This window comes from Rhodamnia argentea, chromosome 6 (assembly GCF_020921035.1).
Source record: "Rhodamnia argentea isolate NSW1041297 chromosome 6, ASM2092103v1, whole genome shotgun sequence".
Taxonomy (NCBI): Eukaryota; Viridiplantae; Streptophyta; class Magnoliopsida; order Myrtales; family Myrtaceae; genus Rhodamnia; species Rhodamnia argentea.
Window position 1 is genome coordinate 21,681,539 of NC_063155.1, and position 27,068 is coordinate 21,708,606.

The 27,068-nt window shown below is 40.7% G+C and overlaps 3 protein-coding genes across 6 annotated transcripts; 2 read left to right on the forward strand and 1 right to left on the reverse strand.

Annotated features, from left to right (window-relative positions):
- Positions 1–2,332: 2,332 nt before the first annotated feature.
- LOC115734528 (FKBP12-interacting protein of 37 kDa) lies at positions 2,333–9,906 on the forward strand. 4 transcript variants are annotated; one of them, XR_007198815.1, is made up of 15 exons: positions 2,333–2,611; positions 2,695–2,746; positions 2,838–2,899; positions 3,555–3,622; positions 3,755–3,791; positions 4,956–5,043; positions 5,160–5,224; positions 5,318–5,395; positions 6,618–6,665; positions 7,553–7,606; positions 8,415–8,576; positions 8,822–8,891; positions 9,188–9,243; positions 9,339–9,574; positions 9,735–9,906. XR_007198815.1 is itself a non-coding variant. In XM_030665370.2 (14 exons), the coding sequence occupies exons 1-14, from the start codon at positions 2,585–2,587 to the stop codon at positions 9,480–9,482; spliced, it is 1,011 nt and encodes a 336-aa protein (XP_030521230.1). In that variant the 5' UTR covers positions 2,333–2,584; the 3' UTR covers positions 9,483–9,709. The 4 variants fall into 4 exon arrangements, 1 of the variants encoding a protein (XP_030521230.1); XR_007198814.1 differs by having other exon boundaries at positions 9,339–9,571; positions 9,732–9,906; XR_007198816.1 differs by lacking the exon at positions 9,735–9,906 and adding an exon at positions 9,611–9,709.
- A 1,551-nt stretch (positions 9,907–11,457) lies between these two features.
- Positions 11,458–13,028, forward strand: LOC115731351. Its single transcript, XM_030662006.2, has 2 exons — positions 11,458–11,887; positions 12,253–13,028. The coding sequence occupies exons 1-2, from the start codon at positions 11,458–11,460 to the stop codon at positions 13,026–13,028; spliced, it is 1,206 nt and encodes a 401-aa protein (XP_030517866.2).
- Positions 13,029–20,251: 7,223 nt separating this feature from the next.
- LOC115734426 (cytochrome P450 94C1-like) lies at positions 20,252–22,042 on the reverse strand. The gene is given in 2 exon segments (XM_030665205.2): positions 20,252–21,259; positions 21,262–22,042. Coding segments are annotated over 2 exon segments (1,497 nt in total). The 5' UTR covers positions 21,973–22,042; the 3' UTR covers positions 20,252–20,473.
- Between the last annotated feature and the right edge of the window lie 5,026 nt (positions 22,043–27,068).

A 27,068-nucleotide genomic window follows, 5' to 3' on the forward strand; every position in this document is an offset into this window, starting at 1 on the left:
ATCGCGTCAAGGTGCAGTAGATCTTCTGCAACGATCCTTAGTTACCATACAAGGAAACCAATGCCGAGACCCCCAATACCCACCAAGCAACCCCAGCCAAGCACAGCAAGCTTAGCCGCTTGAGATATAGTGAAAGGAAAAATGGCTAAACTAATGGCGCGGTTAGGCGTGTTTTTGGTCCTCCTCCTCCTCCTCTTCGTCGTCGCAGCTGAGGCAGTCCCGGCCCAGAAGGTGAAGTGCACAGACCCTAGGTATCCGGAATGCATCTCCGACAGCAGTCTTCTCTTGTCCCTCCGGATGTCCTCAAGCCTGTACCATGAACTGCGACACATGCGCCCCTGTTTGTCCGAGGAGCCTGCCCCCGCCAGCATCTCCGCCGCCTCCCAAGAAGAAATCGCCTCCACCCCCTACGCCCCGTTACTCCTCTCCGCCGCCGCCCCCTCCTGCGCCTGTGGTGCTTCCCCCACGTTTGTCTCCTCCTCCTCCCCCCACTATCAAACCATCTGCGGACCGGTTTGCAGTTCGTATTTCTTTGCCCGTTTGGATCCATCATCCTTTATGTAGATAACAATTCTTAATCTTTATTTATTGCCCGATGCACATAGCCAACGGTATCAAAAATATGTTCTAGAGAGTCTAAGGGCAATGGCACGTCACAAAATGTCAAATATACATGTTCATGAATGTTGCAATGAGCATGGGAGACCTTTAATTGAAGTACGAGAATGCTGTCAAGATAATTAGGTTACGAAGTGTCCTTTCCTTCTCAAGTTTTGTTATATGTTCTTTTGTGATGGATTTTAAAGCGAGGCTTTAATGTCGTGGTACGGGTTCAAACGTGATTAGGTTGCAATCGGCCGGGTGCAGTCTGTCAAGACCCAAGATTTATTGGCGCCGACTGCGTCACCTTCTTCTTCCACGGCAAGAAGGACCGGGACTTCTGCCTGGTTTCCGACTCCAGCATCCACATCAACGCTCATTTCATCGACCAGCACATGAAGAGAGACTTTACATGGGTCCAATCTCTAGGAATCCTCTTCGGCACGCACCGGCTCTTCACTGGCGCCAAGAAGACGTCGACCTGGGATGACTCTGTGGACCGCCTGTCCATAGCCTTCGACGGAGAGAGCGTTTACCTCCCCGAAGCTGAGGGCGAGAAATGGCAATCCACATCGTCCGACGTGTCCATCTCAAGGTCGCGGGACGCCAATGCTGTGGAAATGGAAGCGGAAGGGCACTTCAAAGATTAAAGCAGTCGTGGTGCCGATAACCGAGAGATTCGCTGATACATAAATACGGCATTACACGAGAATTGCTACCCACATCTGAACCTGAGCATCAAGTTCTACTCACTCACCGCGGACGTCACTGGTGTTTTGGGTCAGACTTATGCTAAGAACTACGTGAGCAGGACCAAGATGGGAGTCGCCATGCCGGTTATGGGCGGGCGAGAGGGAATTCGCCTCCTCGGGTCTCTTTGCAACCGACTGCGCCGACGCCCGGTTCGTCGGCGAGCTGAGCCCCGAGCAACTCGACCAAGAATTTCGAGCACGGCGACCTTAGCTGCTCCAGCGGAGAAGATGGCCCTGGGGTTGTCTGCAAAAGGTAGAGATCTTCGCATCTCAATACAGGGACAACCATTAAGCTCAAGTACTTTCGACGTTTGATATTTGATGTATGCAATACAGGTCAGAGCCGAAGCAATGATATTTGCGTCCCTGACCCGTGACCAGTTTCATACGGTCTTCTTGTATTTCCTCTCGAACAACAATATTTAGTGAACGTGATTGATGAGGACTAATTGTCCTTTAAGTGAAGCAGGATAAAAATTAAGCTTCACTAATTGTCCTTCCAATAAAATTAAGCTTCACTAAAGTGAAAGGAGTTCTATTATAACTGGATGGACGTTTGAGAGTTCAATCCGAAATTTCAAGATATATTCGTTTAAATTTAAATAAAAGTGAAAGTTGCTTTTTCTATTTCTAATTAAAAATCTAAATATATTTAAATTTCAAAAAAATTTAAGAAGGAAATGGGTTATATATTTTTTGTTATCTCTTTGCTTATTTATTTAAATTTATGAACTGAATTTTCTAACATGCGAAGTGTGTTAAGATATTGATAAAACAAATATTAATTACTTTTGAATTTTATTTCAAGCTGTGATATGGCCTTTGAATTATTAATTTGAGTAATGCGGTCCTTATTTGTTGGCCAAATATATATCGTAGTTTATGATTTTTTAATTTATTTAATGTGGTGTTTGAATTATTAGTAAATGCTTAATGTAATTCTTTCACGTAACTCGGGATTAAATTGAAATTTAATAAACAAATGACTCGGCCACTCGTGAACGATAGTGATCTTCCTCACCGGCGAGGGTTTCGACTGAGTTTCGCCCTCCTCTTCTTCTTCTTCTTCTTCCTCCTTCAACAATTGAACGCGACACACTCCGGCAGGCCTGTTCGAGATGGCAAATCACGAGCGGGTTTGGTAACCCAGTGTCAGAACCTTCCTCACGCGAACCCTCCACCTGCTCTAACTCGTGTGGGGCTCCAAATTCAAGCTCTGTCGCCCCAATTCCATGGCTTCTCATGGCCATCTCGACGAGGCAAGTCATCACCACGCTACCTCTTGTATGCTACCACAGCTTCACTGGTGCGGCATTTCTAATGGTTCGTTTTCTCACTGTAGGACGACGATTTTGGAGGAGACTTTTCTGGGACTCGTAATGCTAGGCGTTCAGGCATTTCTTCCTCGCGTTGATTTTTCAGTTTCTTCTCTTCCGATTTGCGTGACGTTTAGGCGAAGTTGGTGGTGATTTTCTGTTGTTTCAGGTAATAAGAGAACTTTTGGAGACATTGAGGACGATGAAGACGATCTCTTTGGATCCAAGAAGGTACCCAGAGTGTCGAGCAGACACTCCATTTTGTTGAATTTTGGGCTGTCTGTCGACTTTATGCATGCTAGTAATTGGTATGGCATTCAATTATAAGTTATAAATGTGCAAGGCATATGTTATAGTTCTTGAAGGCCTGTGTGTCTTTTGGTGATCAGACAGTTCCAGCATTTCAATTGTTGGCCGGAAATTACTCCAATATAAACTAGTCAATTTTATTCCGTCTGAAGGAGAAGAGGACGCATTCCTCCACAAGCATGAGCACACGGTCACAACGGCCACCCAGTGCTCCTTGCGGGATATTTAACTCTACGGTTGTTTAGCTCGCTGGTTTTTTCGTTCTGTTCTCGTGTGGAACAACATTGAGCCATTTTCCATTGTTTCCCATCTCTACTCTTCAACTTAAAAGGCTGTTTTACGGTGTGTTTTAGATTTATTATGCGGTATGCTTATAATCAAACAGAAGATGCCCGGCATCTTAAGCTAGTTGATGTAATTCTTGGAAGTTTTGCCTTGCTTCACATATAAGTCTTGCTTCACATATAAGTCTGCTGTTTTAGTTTCATTTTCTTCAGGCCTTTAATGCTTAAAGGGCCCCTTCTTTTTCTTATTTTTGATGCATAGAAATTTATTCTCTCTGAGTTTCTTGCTACAGGGTGATAAAAAAGCCGAAGAAAATGCTCCTGGTGCGGCTACAGGAATGATTTTGTCACTTCGTGAGAGGTAAGTAAGAACTTTAAATTCTTACTGTATGCTTTTTTGGATAAATAGTGGTCGTGTACATTTGGCATGCTTCCAACATTTTGGCAACCTTTCAGCTTAAAATCTCATGAGTTTCTTATTTTCATTTTGCAGTCTTCAGAACTGTAAGGATACTCTAATGACATGCCAAGTATGTATTCGGCGATAGGTGTCATCATCTGTCCTTTGTCGTGTCTTTTTGAACCATATATGCAAGTGCAACTTTGGTTCAATTGCTAATGTTTCTTTGCGCAAGAAACATGTTGATCATGAAGCTTTAACATTGATGAGAGCTGTGTTGGAGATACTAGGATTTAAATAGAATCGCTAAGTGGTCCCTAAAAGTGGATTATGAGATCATAAGATTTTAACAACTGAATAACTTAGAAAGACATCATCCCCAATAAGTAGTGACCCCAATGAAAGGCCACAATGCGAGATCAATTGAAACAAGTCCAGTAAGGTACAAGCCTTATGCAAATACGAATTTACTAATTTATAGTGTCTAGTGTTCAAGCATGAACGAAGGTTGAACAAAGACAACAGATGCAATCTAATTGCAGTTGACAATCCATTTTAACAACAGAACACACAAACCCACTACAATTAAATAAATCTAGAATAGATATTCAGCAGCTTTTACCACGTCTTCATCAAGGCTGCAGTCAGTTCTGTCATCATGATCATCCTCATCAAGTTCATTATCGGATCCATTGTCATTGTTGTCATTGGTACTCTCAACAAAATTAATTTCATTGCTATTCAACTCTAAATCTCTAGAAGCTTGAAATGGTTTCAAATCATGTTGAACGTCATCCTCGTCATGGAATTAGGCGCAGTTAACATGCTCTGTCACTGGAAAATGCTATAGCCTTTTCATCATTCAGCCAGAAAGAGATGTAATTATCTTTCCTAATTCCTTGTTAGCCTAATGGAGCCAATAAATTCATAATTTAATGTGATTAAGAAAGTTTTAAGGAATAAAGGTAGATTTACACTGCAAAACATTCAGTGCTGTAGCTTCACTAACGATTAAGAGAATTGTGGAGTCTAGGGCTGTAGTCATGTGGAGGCAACTTGATTCAAGTATGATGTTTGAATTAAGCTCCATCTGGCTTTAGCTTCACATAATGAGGCAATCAGCATGCTCAAGCTCGACCATATAAATCAATGATCAATGTTCTCAACAGAACTGAAAAATAGTTTGTTTATGTTTTTGACGTTGTATGCACTTTTGTGATCTTTGCGCTATTCTTTCATATATTCATATCTGAAATTATTTGGGGTTTCTTTCTTACCCTTTTGATTTTTTCAGACAGAACTTGAAGCTGCAAAATCTGAGATTCAGAAGTGGCATTCTTCATTCCAAAATGAGTCCTTCATACCTTTTGGGACATCTCCTGGTTAGTCTTCTGTTTACTTGTATATGTAATTATCGGAACTTGATGTAAGACATGAGCATGAGAGAGTTGATTCAAACTTATTCCTGTATATTCTGATACTCTCCTCATCCTTGCAGAACCCAAGGTGATAATCAACTACCTTCAGACACTTAGATCTTCAGAAGAGGCATTGAGAGAGCAGGTTGGTTTGTGGGAAGTATGTTTCTCTTTCCCTTTGTTCTCTTTTGCAATCAGAAGTTATTTATCATCTGTTGTTTCATTTTTTCTATATTAGCTGGAAAAGGCAAAGAAAAAGGAAGCTGCTTTCATAGTAACGTTTGCAAAACGGGAGCAGGAGATAGCTGAGTTAAAGGTGAATCTTTTGTTGTGGTTATGTAGGATATCAGAATGTTTGTAAGTATAGTGTTGTTTCATTCTGTATCTCTTTGTTTTACAAATATACTGATTATCATTAAGTATATTGGCACTTAGGTGTAAAGTAGATGAGAACCAATTGTATATGATGGTGGCTGCATTCATACTCTAGTTACCAAGATGGATTGTTTCAATTGATTATCTTTCTGCCTTATCTGTCATATTGCATGTACATTTTGTAATATAGTTATAACCTATGTTACACGGACACGGCCCCGCAAGCATACATGCCCAGCACGCTGGGACACGGTTGGACACACTCCGACACGCGGTCAACATGTGTCCGAGCGACATGCAGTCAAGGAATGGGACACGCTGGGACTCGGGTGTCCCAGGGTTAATTTAGGCAAATCTTATACTTTGAAACCAAAATTTGCCCTAGTCCCATGGGCCTTTCTGATGGCCCATCGACCCAGTCCCGCTCAGCTCAATATATTGCTTCAGGCATTGAGCCTCCATTTTATAAGAAGCTTTCCCTCTCTTTCTCTATTTCTCTCCTGATATGGGGCGCGGACAGGGAAGAAGAAAAAGTAGACAAACAGCTGAGACAAACTGTGGATTTTGAGTCAATCCAAAAAGAGCACTTGATTGGATTTATCATGTATATAAATCCACTGGATGATTCACTAGAAAGCGTTGAACATGGCCAAGCGAAAAAATTATTTGTGAGAAACTAAAAACAAAGTTTAAGAGAATTATTATGTCAATTCATTCTAGGGCTCTTTTTATTATTTATTTATTTGTGGAATCATAAAAATGATAATTTATCATGTACATATAAAAATATATATTTAATATATAACGTGACCCAGGGTGTCGGAGTTCTCTATTTTTTTGAGAAATCACGTGTTGTCGTGTCGTGTCGTCGTCCCGTGTCCCCATGTCGTGCCGGTGCAGCATAGGTTATGACCGCTACAAAATATTTTGTAGACCTTTTGTTAAGGTACTTAATGAGAAAACAATATGTATTGTGTACTTTTAGGGACAAAAAAGGGGTTTCCCACAAATAGGAAGAGTAAATAGGCAGCACAATTTAAGGGCCTCTTTCACAAATTAGGCTGGGATTCTTTTGATTTTTGCTGGGTAGCTGTTTAAAATTGCTTCAAATTTCTAATATCTGGGTGGCATTTGACTGACGCAAGATTTACCCTTTATTTCAGTCTGCTGTTCGAGACTTAAAAGCACAACTCAAGCCACCATCTATGCAGGTGAGGCAGAATATATCTTGCTTCTTGAACATATGTTTCTATGGTATGGCAACGAGTGAATGCATGTGAATTATCAATTAACCGGGTAACTTGTGTATGATTTCTCTTAGAATGAAGTCTACTTTTTTAAAAGAGTGCTTTCAATATTTCCGGTTTAGACATTGTTAGAGTAATCAGATATTAAACCATGCATTCATCTATCGGCTTAAGCTTTCAAAACAGTTGGTGGTTGTCTCACAAAATCTCAAATGATATTAGAGCTGGAAGTCCTGAGTTCAAATCTTTCTAGGCTCCATTTGCCTCCCCAATTAAGTATGTCCACGCTTAGTACTAGACAAAAAAAACTAGACTAAACGTGAAGGGGAGTGTTAGAGTAATTAAATATTAAATGACATCTTCATTTAATAGCTTAAGCTTTTAGAATAGTTGGTAGTTGTCTTACAAATTCTCTCAGACATGAATGACTACAATATGGTGACTAACCACACATTTTTTAGTGTTTTTGCTATCTGTTAAATCTGCTCGAATGATGATTTTTGGGTTGGACTGGAAAGGCTCAGGCTGTAAACAGTGTTTTGATATTGTGATTCAGGTGATGATGCTACAATGTTATGTCTTGGCCAGTTAATCCTCTTGCATTTACTTGCCATGGTAGATTTAGTCTGTTTTTGCCAAGGATTTCCTGGGTGTAGACTCTAGCTAGGGGTTACACCTTCATTATGGCAAAAATCTGGATTGGCTAGCTTTGGTGGCTTGGAGGGAACAATTTTTCTGTTTCAGTTGGGTAATCCTTAAAAATGGCCAACTTTTGAGCCACTAACATGTGCCAGTTATTATTATGGTGTTGGCATCTTAAACTTCACCTGTTCATATTTCTTTGTTGACAGGCAAGGCGTTTATTGTTAGATCCAGCAATTCATGAAGAGTTTACCCGTCTAAAGGTCTGTACTTTAACTTTTTCATTGAACTTTTATGGACGTGGTATTACTGAAAGCATCATGTCAATATATGTCTTAGGGAAAAAGACACTAATTGGGAAAACTTGGCGGTGCATGTAATTGGAAATGTGCATATTACCAAAAAAAAAAAAAAATGTCTACCTTGCATAGGTTAGTTCACATTCCATGGCACATTTAATGAGTCTGCAAACTGCCTGAAGACACTTCTTCATTTTTTTCTTGGTACAAGCATCCTTTGTTTTAGGTGCCATGGGGATGAGACTTAATTCTAGAAATTTTTGAAGTCCTTTGATAAGAAACCTCCAATGATTGGAGAGGAGTCCATCTGTTTCTTTTATGTGGAGATTTTCTGTTCTTTGCTAAAACTTTTCTGATTCTCTTAAAATTTAATAGAAATTTGATTTTCTTGATTTTAGGATTCCTGATAGTAGGATATGCTTTCTCTATAAAGCCAAAAGTGAACTGAATGAAACTATTTTGCATGTGCAAGTTCTTAATGTTTGCTTATATTTTCCTTTTAATATGTGAAAAATAGAACGTTATTTAGTACATTGTCAGTATCAACACCTCAGTTTTCAAGGTCTTGGACTGGCTGGTTACCCAGCATTAACATTTTCTGCTTTTGTAGCTCTACTTTTCCTGTATTACCCTATGTTGGCTTCTTGCATATGCTATATAAATATCCATGTTGACCCCACATATGACTTGGATAATTCTGTCCTTGGTGTGGATCTTGGAGGAGATACCTATTTCGAATGCTTCTAAGATTTGAATGTTGTTCTGATGCTAGAACTTGGTAGAGGAGAAGGACAAGAGGGTGAAGGAGTTGCAGGATAATATTGCAGCTGTTAGTTTTACTCCACAGAGCAAAATGGGTAAGATGCTCATGGCTAAATGCAGGACCCTACAAGAGGAAAATGAGGAGATTGGGAATCAAGCAGCTGAGGGAAAGGTTCTGCTATATGTATCATGATATCCTGCAAATTTCAATTATTGAGTCCTGTATTGACATTCTTGATTTGTATGTTTTTGCAACAGAGAGGACACACCCATTACTAATTATTGTCTTATGAGTATAATTAGAATAGCGCTCATACATGAAAAGCTATGTGGTATAGGGGTTCTGTTAAAATTTATCTTGAGAATAAGATAGTTCGGGCTGATTTAATTGTTTGTCCACTGTTATCTGGCTTGCAGATGCATGAATTAGCAATGAAACTGGCTTTACAAAAGTCGCAGAATGCAGAGCTGCGGAGTCAATTTGAAGGTTTGAATGTGGCTCATCCATGTCTCTTGGAATTTGTACAGCTCTTTTTGTAACTTTTTTAGCATAAGAGAACCTTTACGTGTCAATGCTGCTAGCAAAGGTTACTTTTCCACTAAATGGACATTTCTGTTTGCACGAGCAGTGTCAATTTTGTCCTTGAAAGGAATTGGAATTTGTATGTGTATCACTAATTAGATAGTCCATACATTTCTTTCTTCTGTTCCGTTGGATCTTCCTTCAAATGTCTTAGATGAGCTACTAGCTCGCTGAGTTCATATTGTGGTTGTTGCATGCAGGATTATATAAACACATGGAAGGACTCACAAATGACGTTGAAAAGTCAAATGAAATGGTGCGCTGTGTGTGTGTTTGCATAGTTGTTGTACTAGTCATATGCTTCGTAGGAGGCCAGAGAAGAAATTGACAACTGAGCTCCTGTAAATGTAGGTGCTCATCTTGCAAGAGAAGCTGGAAGAGAAGGATCAGGAGCTGAGAAGATTAAAGAATGAGCGACGGCAGAAAAAAATGCCTCAAGTGATGAACGATAAAGCTCCTGTTAAGGAGGAGAATCAAGAATGTGTTGGAGACTGAGTGGGGATCGAAGAAGTAAATTTAATAGGACTGTCGTTTATTCTGTTTCTCTCTTTATCCTCGGTCGTTTTGTTTGTACATTATTGTCATCATTTTTCTTTGTCTTGTTTGTACATTATTGTCATCATTTTTCTTTTTCTTTTACGTGCTCTTCACTTTCTCATTTGTCTCATTACTCTCTGAACAATTTTGGAAGTTTGATAGGCTTTGCGAGACTGCATGTTTAAGGCCACTGGGTTTCATCATTTTTCTTTTTCTTTTTCTTTTACGTGCTCTTCACTTTCTCATTTGTCTCGTTACTCTATGAACAATTTTGGAAGTTTGATAGGCTTTGCGAGACTGCATGTTTAAGGCCACTGGGTTTCGTAGCATGTGAGACGGACTATAATGGTTATTTTCAACGTGGAGTGTTTCTTCTTTTTGATTTGTTCCGGTAGACAGGGGATAAATAACGTTAATGAGGTATGGTTTGATGGTTGAGATATCAGATCATGCTGGATATGCACAGATTGATGGTTGAGGTGGAGCGAGCTCGCATGCCTCGGATGTGTGCAGGAGACTCTCTCATTGGGCTTGACATGTCATCCCTTGGTCCGGCCGTGTCGCATGGTCCCACAGTGATGGTCGTCCACGTCGTCCTCTTGGTGATCCAAATGAAGGACCTCCACTTCAAGACGTGAGGCGAGTATCTCACGTTGCACACTAGTTAACCTTTTTCTTCTCTTTTGGCAGCAGAAACTCTTGGCTTTCACTTGTTGTCCATTTCCATCTTGCACCTATCATTGCCAGTTCATGTCTTTCTGAGAATTGGATTTTCCCCGTACCCCTAAGCTGAATCCAAGCCGAGACCTTTCGTCCGCTTGAGTTCGACACTTTGCCTCTCTATATTTGTTCGGAGATTGATTGGTTCATCTTCATTCTTACTCTTGAGGTCATGTTCGTACTAATATCCAACCTTCCCAAAGATGTTCGAGTCCTCGACAAGAGAATCATGGTCTCGGCATAGACTATCCTCTTCTTTTTTCCCACATCCGAAGGTTGATATTTTCAGTTTTTGAAAACTCGTGTCGGTAGGATATCGAAAATTGACAACTCAGGCGGAAGCTTTACTAGATTGAATGCCCCTCCATATAGATAGATCTTATATGCATACTAGAGCATAAGTATCTTCCTCAGAAAGGAAAGAAATAGCAAAATCTACCGTCAAAGCCTAATACTGTAGATGAAATTGCCTCGAATGAACGTTCTAAAAAAGCTTTATTAAGCTACAAGATTGGATAAGTCTTGCGGGATGAATTGTAGATCCAGAATGGCTGTAAAAGAGGACGGGTGCTGGAGTGCTGGAAGGGGGAGGGATTAGTAAATTGCAAGCTTTCGCCAAGTGAAGCATCGAACGCATCTATGCTCAAGTCTTTCAAGCTTCCACCTATTTTTTCATTATTACAATATCATGGCAAGTCGGCAACTAGCTAGCGAAAGAGCTTATATATATCGACTGCGTACGAAATTTGAGTCCAATAGAAATACTCTAGATGTCAACTTAATAAGTTTATTGATCGCTTGAGCCTAGTGTTTCCAAAGGTCAAACAGTAGAGGGAGGGGAGGGCATTTGACTTGCAATGCTAAAAAGGACCCCATAAAGACTTGGCACGAAATCAAAATTACTCCGTACTCCACAATCAATTGCCGCAAAAAGCAATGTCGATGTCTCTTTTTTGGACATTCCTAGTTACTATAAAAGGAAACCAAACTAAGAGCCACTACTCGCCAAATAACCCAACAGAGAACAATCCTAACCGGTTTAGAATGGCTAAACCAACGGCACGGTTAGGCGTGTTCTTGGCCCCTCCTCCTCTTCCTTGTCGCCGCAGAGGCCGTCCCGGCTAAGCGAGTGAAGTGCGTGGACAGTAAATATCCGGATTGCGTTGCCAACGGCTACTACAGTTGTCCCTCCGGATGTCCTCAAACTTGTACCATGAGCTGCCAGACATGCGCCCTGGTTTGTCCGAGGACCCCGCCACCGCCAGCATCACCTCCGCCGCCCAAGAAATCCCCACCACCACCCAAGAAATCACCCCCTCCGCCGCCCAAGAAGTCGCCTCTGCCTCCCAAGAAATCCCCCCCACCACCCAAGAAATCACCGCCCCCACCAAAGTCGCCCTATTACTCCCCTCCGCCGCCACCTCCTCTGGTGCCAGCTGTGCCCCCTCCACCTTTGTCTCCTCTCCTTCCCCCTGCATCATCACCGCCACCGCCACCGCCTCCTTCGGGAGAAGTTTTGGGACAGAAGAGAGTGAGGTGCAAGAACAAGAAGTACCCTCTTTGCTATGGCGTTGAGTTCACTTGCCCCGCTACTTGCCCCACCCAGTGTGAAGTGGATTGTGTCACCTGCAGCCCTGTTTGCAGCAAGTCTCTTGCCAAATGAAATCCATCAAACTAGCAAATCTCTGGTATATACACGTGCGTGTGAATATATATGAGTGCTTTTTACTTTCTGCTATAACTTGAATTTGAATCTGTTAGTCTATAATCATATGCCAATTTTTGTCATCGCGTCATTTTACCTGTGGCATGATTCACCCTGCCAACGGTAGGGAAAAAAAAAGGTTCATGTATATACTCTAGGGCAACGGCATGCCGCTTATGTCTTTGAATAATACTTCTTTTATGTTGTCATATGCATGGGAAATCATTTTGTTGACAGTTTAGTTTATTCAATTTGTATGAGATCATTAAGGGTTGAACGGTGAACGTGTCCCAACATGATTAGGTTGCGACCAGCCAGGCGCAGTCTGTCAAGACCCGAGATTCATCGGCGGTGACGGCATAACCTTCTACTTCCATGGCAAAAAGGGCCGTGACTTTTGCCTGGTTTCCGACTCCAACATCCACATCAACGCTCGCTTCATCGGAAGAAAAAACCCAGGTATGAAGAGAGACTTCACATGGGTCCAATCTCTAGGAATCCTCTTCGACGTGCACCGTCTCTTCATCGGCGCCAAGAAGACGTTGACTTGGGACGACTCTGTGGACCGCCTATCCATAGCGTTTGATGGAAAGAGCGTCTATCTCCCCGAAGACGAGGGCGCAAAGTGGCAATCCGAATCATCGCCCGACGTATCCATCACGAGGTTGCGCGGCACCAATGCCGTGGAGATCGAAGCGAAAGGGAACTTCAAGATCAAAGCCGTTGTAGTGCCGATTACCGAGAAAGACTCGCTGATACATAACTACGGCATCACGCAAGGGAATTGCTATGCCCATTTAGACCTGAGCTTCAAGTTCTATTCGCTGAGCGCCGACGTGAGCGGCGTTTTGGGCCAGACTTACGCTAAGAACCACGTGAGCAGGGCCAAGATGGGAGTCGCGATGCCGGTTTTGGGCGGCCAGAGGGAATTCGGCTCCTCAGGTCTCTTCGCGACTGACTGTGCCACTGCCCGGTTCTTGGGCATGCCGAGCCCGAGCGACTTGACCGAGAATCTCGAGTATGGCGACCTCAACTGCACCGGCGGAGGAGGTGGCCGTGGGGTGGTTTGCAAGAGGTAGAGATTCTCGTATCTCCAACTCGGGAATAACAATGAAGCCCGAGAGTAAGTTTATGCATTTGATATTGATGTATACAATAAAGGTCAGAGCAGAAGCAATGAACCAGAACAAAAATCAAGCTTCACCGACCAATGTAAGTTTATGATTATTCCAATTTCACGCAATAATTGTCGCATCTTTGCGTGCACCAATCAACCGTGGGCACTGTTCTTGTGTCCTGATTGAGAAACTGGTCTGAACAAAATAGTCTATGCGAAAGCCTTGATGCCCTCTAATTTTAAGTGCAAGGTCCCTTTTTCGCTTATTTATTCCGAAAAGACCCATCACCAATCTATTAGACCAAGTTTATGTAATAACTTACATGGAGAGTCCATCGTAACGTCACTTGCTTTGCAACTTCATAAGCATTACCAAGCTTGTTTCTTGGTCTATTACCAGCCCACATAACAGCTGCTCTTCCAGATGAATCAATTTCCATGAATGAGAATGGATGAACACTTGGGGTGTGTTCATTCGAGGAAAATGAACGATTTGAAAAAGAAATTCTTAAAAATAATCGCTTATTTGGCTTATAAAATAAATAAATGCATTTTTTTTATCGCCTATGAAAATAGTTAGGCATAGGTTGTTATCGATGATGAAAATATTTTCCGTCGACTAATTTTTCTAAACGATATAAATGATTATTTTTCAAAAAATATTTTTCAAATCGCTCATTTTTGCGAAACGAACGCATCCTTAGGCTCTGTTTGACTCAATGAAAATACTTCCAGGAAAGGTTTTTCCGAATTTTTCAATGTTTGGTTCACAGAAAATAAACTAGTCAAAGAAAACATTTTTCACTAATGGAAAATACACATTTAAAAGTGGGAAAAATGATTATCTCTTTCACTCTTATAGTCCTTCACCTTCTTTTTCTTTTTAATTATTTTTTCTTTTCTTTTATTTCTTCCTCCGGCTGTCGACCATGGCGACTAGCCACAAGGGAGATGGAGTCTCACCCAAGGCTGACGAGGCTACTCCCTCGCCTATGGCTAGTAACCCGCCATCGTCATGGCAGGCGACAGCGAGAGGAAAAAAGGGGAAAAAAAAGAAAAAGAAGTGAGATTATTAAAACTTCAAATATAAAAAAATTACCCAAAAAAGTTGAATTTTTTTATGAATAAATATAAAAATTGTCCACGTTGGTGCCGGTCATACCATGTAAAATAGTAGGGTCCATGTCAGCAATTTTCAATAAAAGACTACACAAAAAATCAAATGAGATTTTTCTTATCAAACAACGTAAAATATTTTCCAGTTCATTTTCAGGTCTCAGTCAAGCACTAAGTAATATTGTCATTTTTCTGAAAAATGACTTTCCGATTTTGGTGAAACAAATGAAGCCTATTACATAAGATGTACAAAACCAGCTATTCATTATAGCTAATCTATTTGAGACAAACAGATGATTTCCACTCTAGTGGCGAGGATCCATCTGGAGATGCTTGTGAGGAGAATTACCAAAAAGTCCTCAAATTATTGCAATTGTGTTAATTCAATTCTAAATATTTATTTACCGATTGAATTCTAAACCTTTTGTATTTGTGTACATTCACTACTTCCGCCCGATTTTGATGGAAAATCGCTAACAATGACATCAGCATCTTGCGTGGTGCGGCTGGCAGTGACAAGGATAATTTTTAATAATATATTTTTTGAATTTTTTAATGATCTTTTTTTCTTCCCTTCTTCCCTCTTCCTCTAGTTGATCACCGAAATAAAAATAAAAAAATAAATAATTTAAAATATTATTAGAAATTATCCATGTTAACGTTGGTCATACCACATAGGACATATGGTGATTTTGTTAGCGATTTTCGGTCAACACTGACTAGATGGATCATGAATTGGCACATATCTTATGAAGATATTTTTTTTTTGGTTTATTTTATATTTATTGAGGTATGGTATAGAGTAGTTTGGAAAATTAAATTTTTTGTAATTATATTGGGTTATTGGGGTTTATTTTTATATGATTTTTAAGGTTAAATTTTTGAAGAATAAATGTTTGTTTATGAGATATAAGTAATATAATAAGTATAAGTTAGGTAGTTTTGGTTTTTTTTATTTGTTTAACTAAAAGGTTTGAGACTCAATTGGCCGAAAAAAAAAGGTTTAGAATTGTATTAATGCAATTACAATAGATTTAGGAGTTTTTTTGTAATTCGCCCGATGCTTGTGATCCACATGCATAAATAGTAAGACACACGAAATTGAACATGTAATGCAAGCTCAAGAGCCGAAGAAGAGCGTGAGAATCTAACTGTTGGGGTTGATGGAATAACACGATAGAAAGAAAGATCGTGCAACCGAGTGTGCTCACATTTGCCTGTACGGTTCGACTGAGCGAATTTCTTATCCAACGAAACATTTATCATCGGAAGTAGCTTTTCAGCTTTTGGCTAAAGAGAAACAGTTTCTTTGACAACTCCGGACCGGAGATATCCAGGCAAACGAGGAAGTTAACAATTAGAATTTCAATAAGACCGTACAGATACAATTGTCATGGCCATCTATCTACGACTTGGTTGTCTTTTTATTTTATTTTATTTTTTTTCCTGTGCAAACAGACGCAAGGAAATAAATGGCATGTCGTTTTCACGTTTCTTGCCCCGCCTCTTCTTGTGGTTCCTGTTTTGTAGTTTCGGGTGGTGGGCACATGCCATCAATTAGGCGATGCAATGAAAAGGAAGATCGTCCTTGGGTCTTTCTTTTGCTAAATTGGCCACCACCAATGTCACGATGGACAAAATATAGCCGCAGACGGAGCATCTCTCCGGACATATTGGCGACAACGTCTTAACGCTGTCCCGTGCACGAGCAAAACATGAGTTCGATAGATGTTGGCAGCACAGGGCTCCTTTCGTCCTTCTCTACTTTGCTCTCCCACGTTAAAAATGAAAGACTAGTCTTCTTATTGGTAGACTACACGGGTGCTGACGTCATCCCGGCGTACGAACTTAAACCGAACAAATGTGGATGATGTTCATGTATTTAGACACCGAATCATAAGCTCGAATCTATTGCAATCATGCTCATTCATTCTTTAAAACCCATTTTATTATTATTATTAATTGAGTCCTAAACCTTTTGCACTTATGCTGTCAATTCACTTTATCCGACCAATTTTAACTAGAAATCGATATGAACTCCGATCGTCCCATGTAGCCGCAATCGAAGTTGACGTGAACAGATGTGATAATATTTTGTTTTGTTTTGTTTTTTTTTTCTTTCTCTTTTTCTTCCCTTCTTCCTAGTTCTTAGCCGGCGAGGTCAAGCCTTGCCAAGAGCGGGCAAGGCCGACCGTTGCTTGCCTGGCGTTGACCTTGCCAATGGCCGGCAAGGTCAATGTCGGCCCTCGTCTTTAGCTGGTTACCGAGGTTTGGTGACCAGCTAGAGAAAAAATGGAAGAAAAGGGGAAAAAAAAGAAAAAAATAATTTGAAAATTTATTAAAATGTTATTAAAAATTGTCCACATTAGTGTTGGTCGCGTTATGTGGGACGGCCGGTGTCCATATCAATGATTTCAAGCCAAAATTAAGGAAATATGTTGAATTGGCATAATTACAATAGGTTTGAAACTTTTTCGATAATTCTACTGTAGGATTTGAGTTCTGAACCCAGTGGAAACGTCCGAATGCTCTTTGTTTACTGGGCGAGAAGTTTTCGTACAGAGTAGCTAGCCAATCAATAACATAAGTAATCGCCAGATCACATTTACAACATGCGAAACAAGCAAAGGCAGACTAGACAATTCTCTACAGTCTACCCCTCACTATAAAAAGCACGACAAACACAAAGGAATCATAGCTAAACCTTGTACAAGAATTTTTTTCCTCGTACAAATCCCTTGACACGTGGGTCAGTACGAACACACTAGCCAGTGTTCCCAAAGTGGATGGTCGTCCTCGTCATCCTCTCACCAACCGCGATGCTTTTGCAGGAAATATGCTTAGTGCTACTTAAAGAGAATTATATTAATATAAGCAATTAATCTTTGCCTTTGCGAGACTTGGACACCGATTAGTGCTGTGTGACCCAACATAAGTAAGAAGGAATCGTGTCATGGAGCTGAAGTTGGTATTGGTTCCAGCGAAGGATGCACCAAATCTGTTCTAATGTTCTTCACCTTCGCATAAGTTCGATTCAGTAGAATCAGTCCAGACAGTATTAATTTAGTCTCAATCCGAGAAATATGATCTGTATATGATGCGGGTTACGTCGTGGGCCAAGGGTTATCTTCCTAAGGCTGTCTTTTACTAATATAAACGAGTCATATTGTTGTGTGCTCTCGACACACTTGTTAAACAACTCTGTTGATTAGCGTGTTACGAGCGTCCAATTCATAAGAAGCTGCATAATTTTCTTAAGTTTGGTTACTTTATAAGTGCCCTGATTAACAAAGCCTTTGTACTACTAATGCACTGTATTGCATGCTCTAATGGTGGAATAGTGATTTTTGATGAAGAGGAATGATTTGTGATGACTTAGGTGATTAATCATGTCCGGAGAATATTCTGCTCCACTGGCGCTTTCAGGAAAAATTGCAATAATTCTTATCTTGTAGCTGGATGGGATGGCAATATTCTCCTTCAATCAGTACCACTTTTGTAAGAAAGAGATCACTTACGTGACATCATTGGTTTGGGACACCAAAAATTCAATGTGTTTGTTAGACATATTTAGATTATATCACATATTTAGATTAGGTTAGATGAAATCTAAATATTTCTAGCAGTGTCAATATTTTATCAATTTTTCTAACCGATGTGGTTCCCGGCACTCCAAGTCAGCATTGATAGCTCTAAACGATGTCGCTCAACATTTTCCCCAGATACAAATCCCTAATTTGGACAAGCAATTTCCCTAAATTCTTCGATCCCTGATTTGGAAGGCAAATTTGTCCAAACACAGAGAGCACATTTCAGCTAGCACACGGCAGTCCTTGGTGTTGTCGAACATGAAGCAGACCCACTCCGGCAGCAGCTCGATCGGGAACACGAACTTCACGAGGCCGAGCCGATGGACCGCGAAAATCAAGCTCATGGAAGGACCATTGGTTGGTGGCAAAGAGGTTGAAAACCCAGGATAAAAGGTCACGGTCGTTGGAGCCTAGGATGGTGTCGATCCAACCGTGGTGGGGAGAGAAAGTGGGGTCATCGCAGAAGCCGAAGAGCATGCAGATGAGGGAAGGACAGACGAGGGACTCGTTTGAGGCAGAGTTTCAATTTGAAGAGGATATGGTGTCATTTAGGAATAGAAAGGCCACGTCATAACCCACGTTGGACTCGTTTTCTTCTTAGTAAAAAAAAAAACCCACATATGAATCAACATCTTATTTCCGACCAAAAAAAAAAAAACATCTTATTAAAAAAGACATTTAAAAAGTCATAATTTTCGTACGACGATCACTTTAGTCCAAAAAATTTTCGCCGGTATTAAGACGAACAACAAAAGTAGTACTCAAACCTTTTCCAAACCAAATGGTAAATGGGATCTTTTACTAATATATTAAGAGAAGTTGTCTAGAGAGTGCTTGTTATAAAAAGGAAAAAGTCTAAATAAAGATCCGAAATGCCCTCATTTTCTTAAATAAGGATCTAAAGTGAACCTCTCATTTTTTCAAATAAGAATTTAAAATGGACATTACTCCAAATAAAAGCTTAAAGTGGCTATATCAATCTTAAAAAAAGAGCTAAAGAATGAAAATATATATTTTATCAGAGCGATTATATCTAATTTAAACCACCGATGGTGGAATCCGGACTTCGCCACTGGGTGGACGGTATGATAGCCTCTTTCTTTTTGTATTAACAAAAACATCATTTACGATGACTTATTGGACAGTAAACATCAGCGATGGCCATAAAAGCCGTCAAACAAACTGTTTAGTGAACGAAAATGTCTATGAACAAATCACTAATTTAAAGAAGGGAGTGAGACCATTAACAAGGTGGATTGCTTTTCTATAGTTTATAATTTCATGGACTAATCTAATCATGTCGGAGATGACTTCACAAACTCTATGAGCCTCCTTTATGAAGCCATCAAAGATCGTATCCAAATAAAAAGAAAAAAAAATAACAAAGGCGGCCTCATCATGAAACTTCCAAATTCCAATCCGATCCACTTAGATCTGCAAATCGATTTAATTCATTAAAGCTGCCCTTTATCCATGCACTATGATCTCCACTATACGCAGGCACAATTTACTACAAAAAATCTCGTGGTAATAATTTAGAGAGAAGTTATCGTTTCCGTTCTTGCTTACAGTTTAGACGAACGGGGCGGTCAGGAAAGGCGTAACTTAGTATTTTAATACACCGACCCTCCCAATATGTAACACCTCTTTTATTTAGGACATTAAAGGCCATGACTACAGAAATTAATCCATTCGGACATGTACGTGGAAAAAATGCCAAATTCGTGGTGCCTTGAGCCCCCGCATTATTAATGGCAATTAATTTGACAGAGACATCGATGTAGTTGGTGAAAGGCTTGGTCTCCCTCGCTCGTGCTTCAAGGACACAAACCTGAATTTTTTCCAACTTTTTTTTTTTATAACCGAGGTGTCCGGGTCAACTTGCGTGCATCTCAACTATTTCTCAGGGGAGACTAACACAGCAACCCACCGTCATAGCCTCCCACTTAAATCACAGGTGCTCAGTTGGGGAATCGAACATGGGACCAGTGTGCCCTAACCAACTGAGTCACCCATGGGTGAGTTGAATTTTTTCAACTTAATCCCCGAATTACATGAAAACGTTCAATTTTATCATTCATTAATTCAAGTTTAGGGACAATATATAACATTTTCATATAGTTCAAAGTTTAAATTTAACATGCACCTAAAGTTCATGGACCACATTAAACATTTAGCCAAAGTTTAGGGACCACATTACAAATTGAACTAAAGTAGAAATTATTTGTTTCATTTTTCCTATATTCTATTATTGTTTCTAATCCTAGGCGCTACCACGAGAGATTCCAATGTGAGCTCTAGGGTTAGTTTTTTAAAAAGTTGTTGCTTCAAAGAAATGCAATTTGATTTGCGGCTCCTGACAAGGAGATGCACAGACTTCCGTGTGTATTCTAAGCAATCTAGTGTATGTTTTTTTCCCCCTCGCTTTTTCTAAAATTGCAACTGGAATTTAAAAAAAAAATCTTAAAAGACCAAGTTTAATAAAATCTCTTGCTAATGCATGTCCAATGTACATGAGAATGGAAAAGAAAAGAAATTAACATAACGATAAGACACCCACTTAATTTATATACCCACGTTTGCAATCATGTTCCACAATGGTTAGACTAACCTAGATTACGTCAACCTTAATCTACTTCCAATTATGTTTTCTTTTGTCGAGTCCACAAGCTTTAATTTGTTGATGCAACTAATCAACAAATTAAAGCGGCGGCCTTGATGAGGCACCCCTCTCCCGAACAATCACCGGCAAGCCGCCGTTCATGGTGGCAGTGAGACCTGGAGAGAACCGGGCTCCTTGGGCCGTGCCCACAACTCGGACGTCGAACCTCCGCACCAACGCGAGCGCCACGCTCTTCATCTCCACCACCGCCATCTCCTTGCCCAAACAAGCCCGAGGGCCGGCCTGGAACACTGGGTACTTGTACAGGCTCTCCGGACGAAACACGCCGTCCTGAAGCCACCTCTCGGGCTGAAACTTGAGGCAATCGGGGCCCCATATCCGCTCCATCCGGCCCATGGCGTACGGGTGGTACGTGACCCGGGTCCCACCTCCGACGACCGTCCCATCCGGCAGCACGTCGTCCGCCGAAGCAAACTTGGAATCGAACTGTACGGGTGGGAACAGTCGCATGCTCTCGTGAACAGCCGCATGCAGGTAGTGCATGCGCTGCATCTGCTCGTAGCTTGCCAGCACATCCCCGGTCGAGCCGTCCATGACCAGTTCCGATTCCTCCCGGATCAACCTCTCCACCTCCGGGTTCCGCGACAGCAGCCAGAAGAACCCGGTCAGGGCCGAGGCGACGGTGTCGCGGCCTGCCAGGAGGAAGCTGATCACGATGTCGCGGAGGTAAACGTCGTCGTCCACTGTGCCCATGAACCGGGACAGGAGGTCGTTGCGGGTGGCGAACGACCCGAGCCTCCGCCTCTCCCGAATCACCTCCTCCGCGAGGGCGTTGACCAGCTTGACCGCGTCCCTCAACCTCCGCGTTCGCTCCCCACGTTGAGCAGCCGCTTCGCTTTCCAGACCACGTGCGACACGTGCGCCGCGCGCTCGGCTGAGAGCCTCGACGCGAGGTCGAAGGCCAGAGCGAAGCTCGAGATGGGGAGGGAGAGCTGGAGACAACCCGGGTCGACCCCGAACGAGAACTTGCAAATGCTGTCGAACGAGAACCTCCGGAACACGTCTTGCAAATCCACGGCGCCACAGTCCATTCTCGACGTCAGGAGAGGGACAAGCCTGGTCTCGATCTCGCCTCTCACGATGTCAAAGGCGTAGGAGCGCACCGACACGCTCCCGAGCTCGAGCCTCGCCATCTTCCGCTGGAACAGCCACGACTCGCCGTCGGCGTTGAAGATGCCCCGGCCGAGAAGGTCGCCCAGGATGGCGTTGAAGGGCTTGCCCTTCGGGTAGTTGTCGAACCGCGCCCGGAGGATGTGCTCGACGTTGCCCGGGTTCGCGGTGATGGTGTTGCGCAGGACGTGGACGTGGATGGTGCCGGTCGGGGAGTTCTGGAGGAGGTGGGTGTACCAGTCGCAGAGGTTGTCGAACTGGGACGACCATCTCGAGGAGAGGTAGCTCGCGCAGACGTCGCAGTTGCAGAGCGGCGCTTGCAAAGATCTCAACGAGTAGAGCGAGAGAGAGAGGAGGGCGAGGATGATGGCGAAGGTGAAGAAGCAGAAGCAGACTGTGGAGTGCATGGTGGGTGTCCAACCATAGTGAAGATAAACGCTCCATTGAGAAACAACTGCGGACGAGAGAGAAGGAGAGAGATTGTTCAGATGAGATCAAGAGAGAAGAAAAATGGAGGCATTAAATACTGTGAGAGATAGTGGGGGAAGTGGGTCATTATGCATATAATAATGCCGGCTTTAGATCGACAGTGAGAGTGATTTAAAAAGAAAAATGATTATCTACTTGTTTATTAATCCATCGTGAGATTAATAATCTAATTTGAAAAAAATAATTACAAATTATTGTGAGTCAATTCCTTCAAAAATTTCCGGCAGCATAAGTCCAATACATACACCGGAGGAGTTTGTCAAGAAGGAATCAAAGTCCGACCTTGTTAACATATTCGGTATGGCTCACTTTTATTCAAAAGCTTAAACAAATAAGTTATAGGTAAATTATGATATATTAATTGCTCTACACCACATCAATTTTTCGATGTGAGATTTTTCTAACACAACTTAAAATCCTATTATGAAAGTACACTTTGGAATAGTTCTTGCATACCAATTGAGTATATCATCTTTGCAAAGGAGATGTTTTAGGAAAACCATAAATGTGCTCTTTGTCTTGCACAATACGCATTTATCGCCATTAATTTGGATAGTTGATCGAATTTTCAAGTTACAACTATTCGATCAATGGAGATGCAAGTGGGGTACATAAAACAAGATTACACATGCTATTTTACCATGTAAAAGCCTGTAGGCTATTATCCGATTAGTTGGTCAACTTATCAAATTATAACCGCCCAATAAATTACGACGCATGTGAGTTGAGTTAGAAAAGATTATACATGTCATGCTCCGTATAATAATCATTTTATAAATTGATATAAGTTTCATAGACCCGGTTAGCTCCAGACTCTTTTAGCAAATTATTATTTATCGACTATATCGTTAAAAATGAAAGAAACATTTGATGTGATTACAAGACCATGAATATCCATACTCTTTAGTCTTTAAGTCAAACTTCAATCGTTAAAAGGTAAATGTTAACATTTCCTTGTCCACCGTGTTAAGTGTGCTTTGATAGGCTGAGGATGTAAAGGGTGGCATGATCCACGAGAGTACGTACCCCACGAACATAACCATAGTTTTCACGGACGCCGCGGCGCAAATGTCCAGTTTGAACTGTAACTAGACAAAAGCTAGAGTCATACTAGGCTCGTGACACAAATCTAAACTGTGCCATAGACGAGTGGGATTTCTTTGAAATCGAAAGGCGACCCAGGAATTCAAATTTTCGATTGAACGAGCCTTATCCAATTCGATCCACCATTTCGACGGTGGGTTTTTTTTTTTTTTGTTGCACCCCTCCTTTGCTTTGAGATGCCATATAAAGCTTTTCGAAGCATATCTGACAAACTTGCAGACATGGATATTTTCTCTGGAGTTATCATGCGAGTGCAAGAACAACGCGTGCGATGAATTTCAGCAGCGCGTGGGTCGATGGAGGATTGAAAGAAGCTGAAGCGCGGTTCAAGGCAGCCGTCACGCACGTGCTTCAATCGCAAGCTGAGGCAAATTTGAAAGAAACCAAAGCGCGGCTCAAGGCAGCCGCCACGCGTGTGCTTCAATCGCAATGCGAAAAATTATCTGAAAAATCTTAAATTTAAAATTGAGTTTTAAATCTTTTAATTTTATCAACTGAGTCATAATTCTTTTACAAATTTATCAATTGAGTCATGTTGGTTGGAAATTGTTAAAATGAATACCGGTCATCTTACTTGGCACAATCGATACCGATATAAATATTTTCTTATTAAAAAATTCACATTATTTTTTTTTTTGTCTCTTTGTTTTTATTCTTTTCATTGTGCTAGCGAGAGTCACTGACGACACTCATCAGCCAAGCCCAGATTGGGACGAGGATCGCCTTGCTTGTGACCCTTGCGCAACACAATTGAAAAAAAAAAAACAATCTACAGAAAAAAGAAAATAAAAAGATCAATTTAAAAAAAAATATCCACGTCGGTATTGGCCATGCTACATAGGATGACCGGCACCACATTAGTGATTTCCATCTAGTAGAACTTGATTAACAAATTGTCAGAAGGTTAGAACTCAATTGGCAAAATTAAAAAGGTTATGACCGAATTGCGATGATGGGTTGAATGTCTAATTGTTCAGACAGTAATGATAGTATCTTGTACCTGAGCTGGTGGCTCACTTTTTCTAAATAATGGGGAAGAGGATCGAAACATGTTACTAAAAGACTTTATTGAGACAAAAACGGGCTGCCAAGAACGTAGAGAAGGTAGGATGGATAGTTAATCAAATCTAGTATGAATTGTACATGAACGGTAGTTGGAGTTGGCAGCTCTCTCAAGGTTCTCTCATCTGAGATCCCTGAGAAAGAGGATCAAGTTGGTCCTTGCGAACAGCTTGATGCACTATCTCCATTCAATCCTTTGAATGAAATGCGATAAAAGGAAGGAAAATCCATTGACCAAGAAAAGTACAATAGATTAAAGACTTTTTGTACAATTTTACTGCATGTAATATCTTCTTCTCTCCTCCTAATGTCGACTCCAACGTGGCACAAGTGTGGTGGCTGCAACATTGCGTGGCTCCAGAGATAGAGATGAGCCGGTTTTAGATTGTCTTTCTTATCAACTCCCATTTTGATCTTTAGAAGATTTAGGAATATCCAAAATACTAATGTTAAAACCAAATCATTAACCTTTTTCTCAATATCATAAGGTCAAATTACTTTGTACTGCGGTACACATATGCTCGTTATAGCATCGAGCCAAAAGCCGATTCCATAACCATTTGAGAGGTCCTCTATCCTCATTTGTTCTCCATACAATGCCTCGATCATTCTCGATCATCGATTCATTGAAAAAATAGAACAACTTTGATTGTTTCTCAAGTTATTTATTCTTTATGCACAGAAAATTTTTGTAATGAAAGAAAATAAATTGGTAACGAGCACGGGCAATTCAACGGCTTCAATAAATAACCTATGTTATGATCTTGAAAAAGCCAATCGGGTCAATTTACAAGTTCCACATTGAAAAGATTCAGATCCAAATCAAGACCCGGTGGGCAATAAATTACTTGCTTGAAATACTCATGCCCGTCAATATTTGTTGACTTTTTGGGTGGAAAAAGCGAAATTAGGATCTTGCGGTGGGGCAGTGATCCAACCGCTGGCATTAAAACCAGCCTCTAAATGAAGTTAATTTACTTTAGTCATCACAACCTACTTTAACTTTTTTTTCATTGAGACAAGTTAAATCCGCAAATCATAAAAATTGAAATAGTAGGTATACCAACCCGACACAATTCTAAATGGTTTACCTTAGTCATCACACCCTACTTTACCTTTCCTTAATTAACATAAGTTAAATCTGTAAACTATGATATTAAAATAGTAGGTCTATCGACCCGATACGATTCTAAATGATGTTCTACTTTAACTATTATAAGATCATAAGCTAAAATATACTTAAATATAACTATAAAGGTAAAAAAAATTAATCAAGTGAAAACGCTGGTCGATTTCATTCTTTCATATAAGGTGATCGGATAGGTGGGTCTAGCTCACAAGCAATAGTAAACGTCTTCCCCAATCTCCTTTTCTTTTGTTGATTTACAAAACAGAGTGAAATTCAAAAATATGCAAAGATTTGGGCAATAGCGTAATTCTTACAAAAAATATTTTTTTTTATGAAAAGTTGATGGACTAGATTGAACATTTAAGAATGATTCAAGGATCATTTTGAACAAATTAAAATATCAAGAACGACATTGCTCATTGTGCCAAAGTTTAGGAAATATTCATGTTATTTTCTTCCATAATCGTAAGATGGAATTAAAAAAGTAATGATGTGGCAAAATTCCAGATAAATATGTCATATTCTTGATAAACTAACTATTTATGTCTGTTTTCACCGAAAAAAGAAAATATTTATGTCTGTAGCTTTGGTTTTTTTCTTTTTTGTAACGTTTTACTATTTGGAGCTACCAAGATGTCGTGTATCAAATGCGTGCATGTTATTCCCAAACAATCGCATGTGCATACCCTTCAATGATGGAAAGAATCTCTTGAATGTGCCCTATAACCAATGAAGAAACTACTCCTTAAAAGTAATCACCAACTGCTTGATGGAATCTCAACCATAAAACAGTTTTGAGTTTTTTATAAAACCTTATAGCGATGCCGGCCGTCTGTTTGTTTACGCAATACATATTCATACAACGCTATCCGACACGCGAGCTTTGACGGCATCCGTGCTTTGTTTTGTGCAAAGGATTCATATCTAACCCCCGACGGCATATGATCAAACAGTTGTGGTTCCACATGGTGGGTCTTCTCTTGATTTGTCTCTTTGCCCGCCGAATTGATGACATGATGCCGACCCCACTGACGACACGTGCGCATGCGTATTTGTAATGTGTTCGGTCTTAGTGAGTGGTTACGCCAGGAGGTGCGTCAGGTGTAGAGTACATGGTGCTGTGGAGATGTGGCTGATGACTCACACACACGTCAAATGGTCAGGTCGAGTTCAGAATGAGTCAGGTCATAACTAGCTCAACACCTGATTTGAATAGACTCATTTATTGCAATGCAAATCTATTAACTCATTCCTAACTCAAATCGACCTAACTCATATTTTTAAAATACTTTCATATTAATTCAATTTATGAAAATTCATACCAAAAAAGGAGAAAATGTGAAGTGAGTGAGCGCGAGATCAAGTAAGGAGGAAAAAAATTGAATAAAGAGTTTTAGGCGTGGGTTGTGTCTAAATAAGTTGTAAACTCATTACAACCCATTTAATACTCATGTTATGTTTAAATTAATTTATGACTCATCTATTTAATATAATTAGCCCATATAACAACTCTATAAATCATGTATGGTTTGAGAAATGGGTTTACTAGGGACTGATGTAAAATTTTATTTTCTTTACCGCAGAATGCTATCATTCCTTGTTAAACATCTATTTGATCTTTAGCATGTATACGGTCTCTGAAGCACTCAGTTCCCGTTCTGGTCTGAAGATAGTTCTCGAATGCAGTAGCTAGAAGGCGTGTGACAATACTTCTGAAGT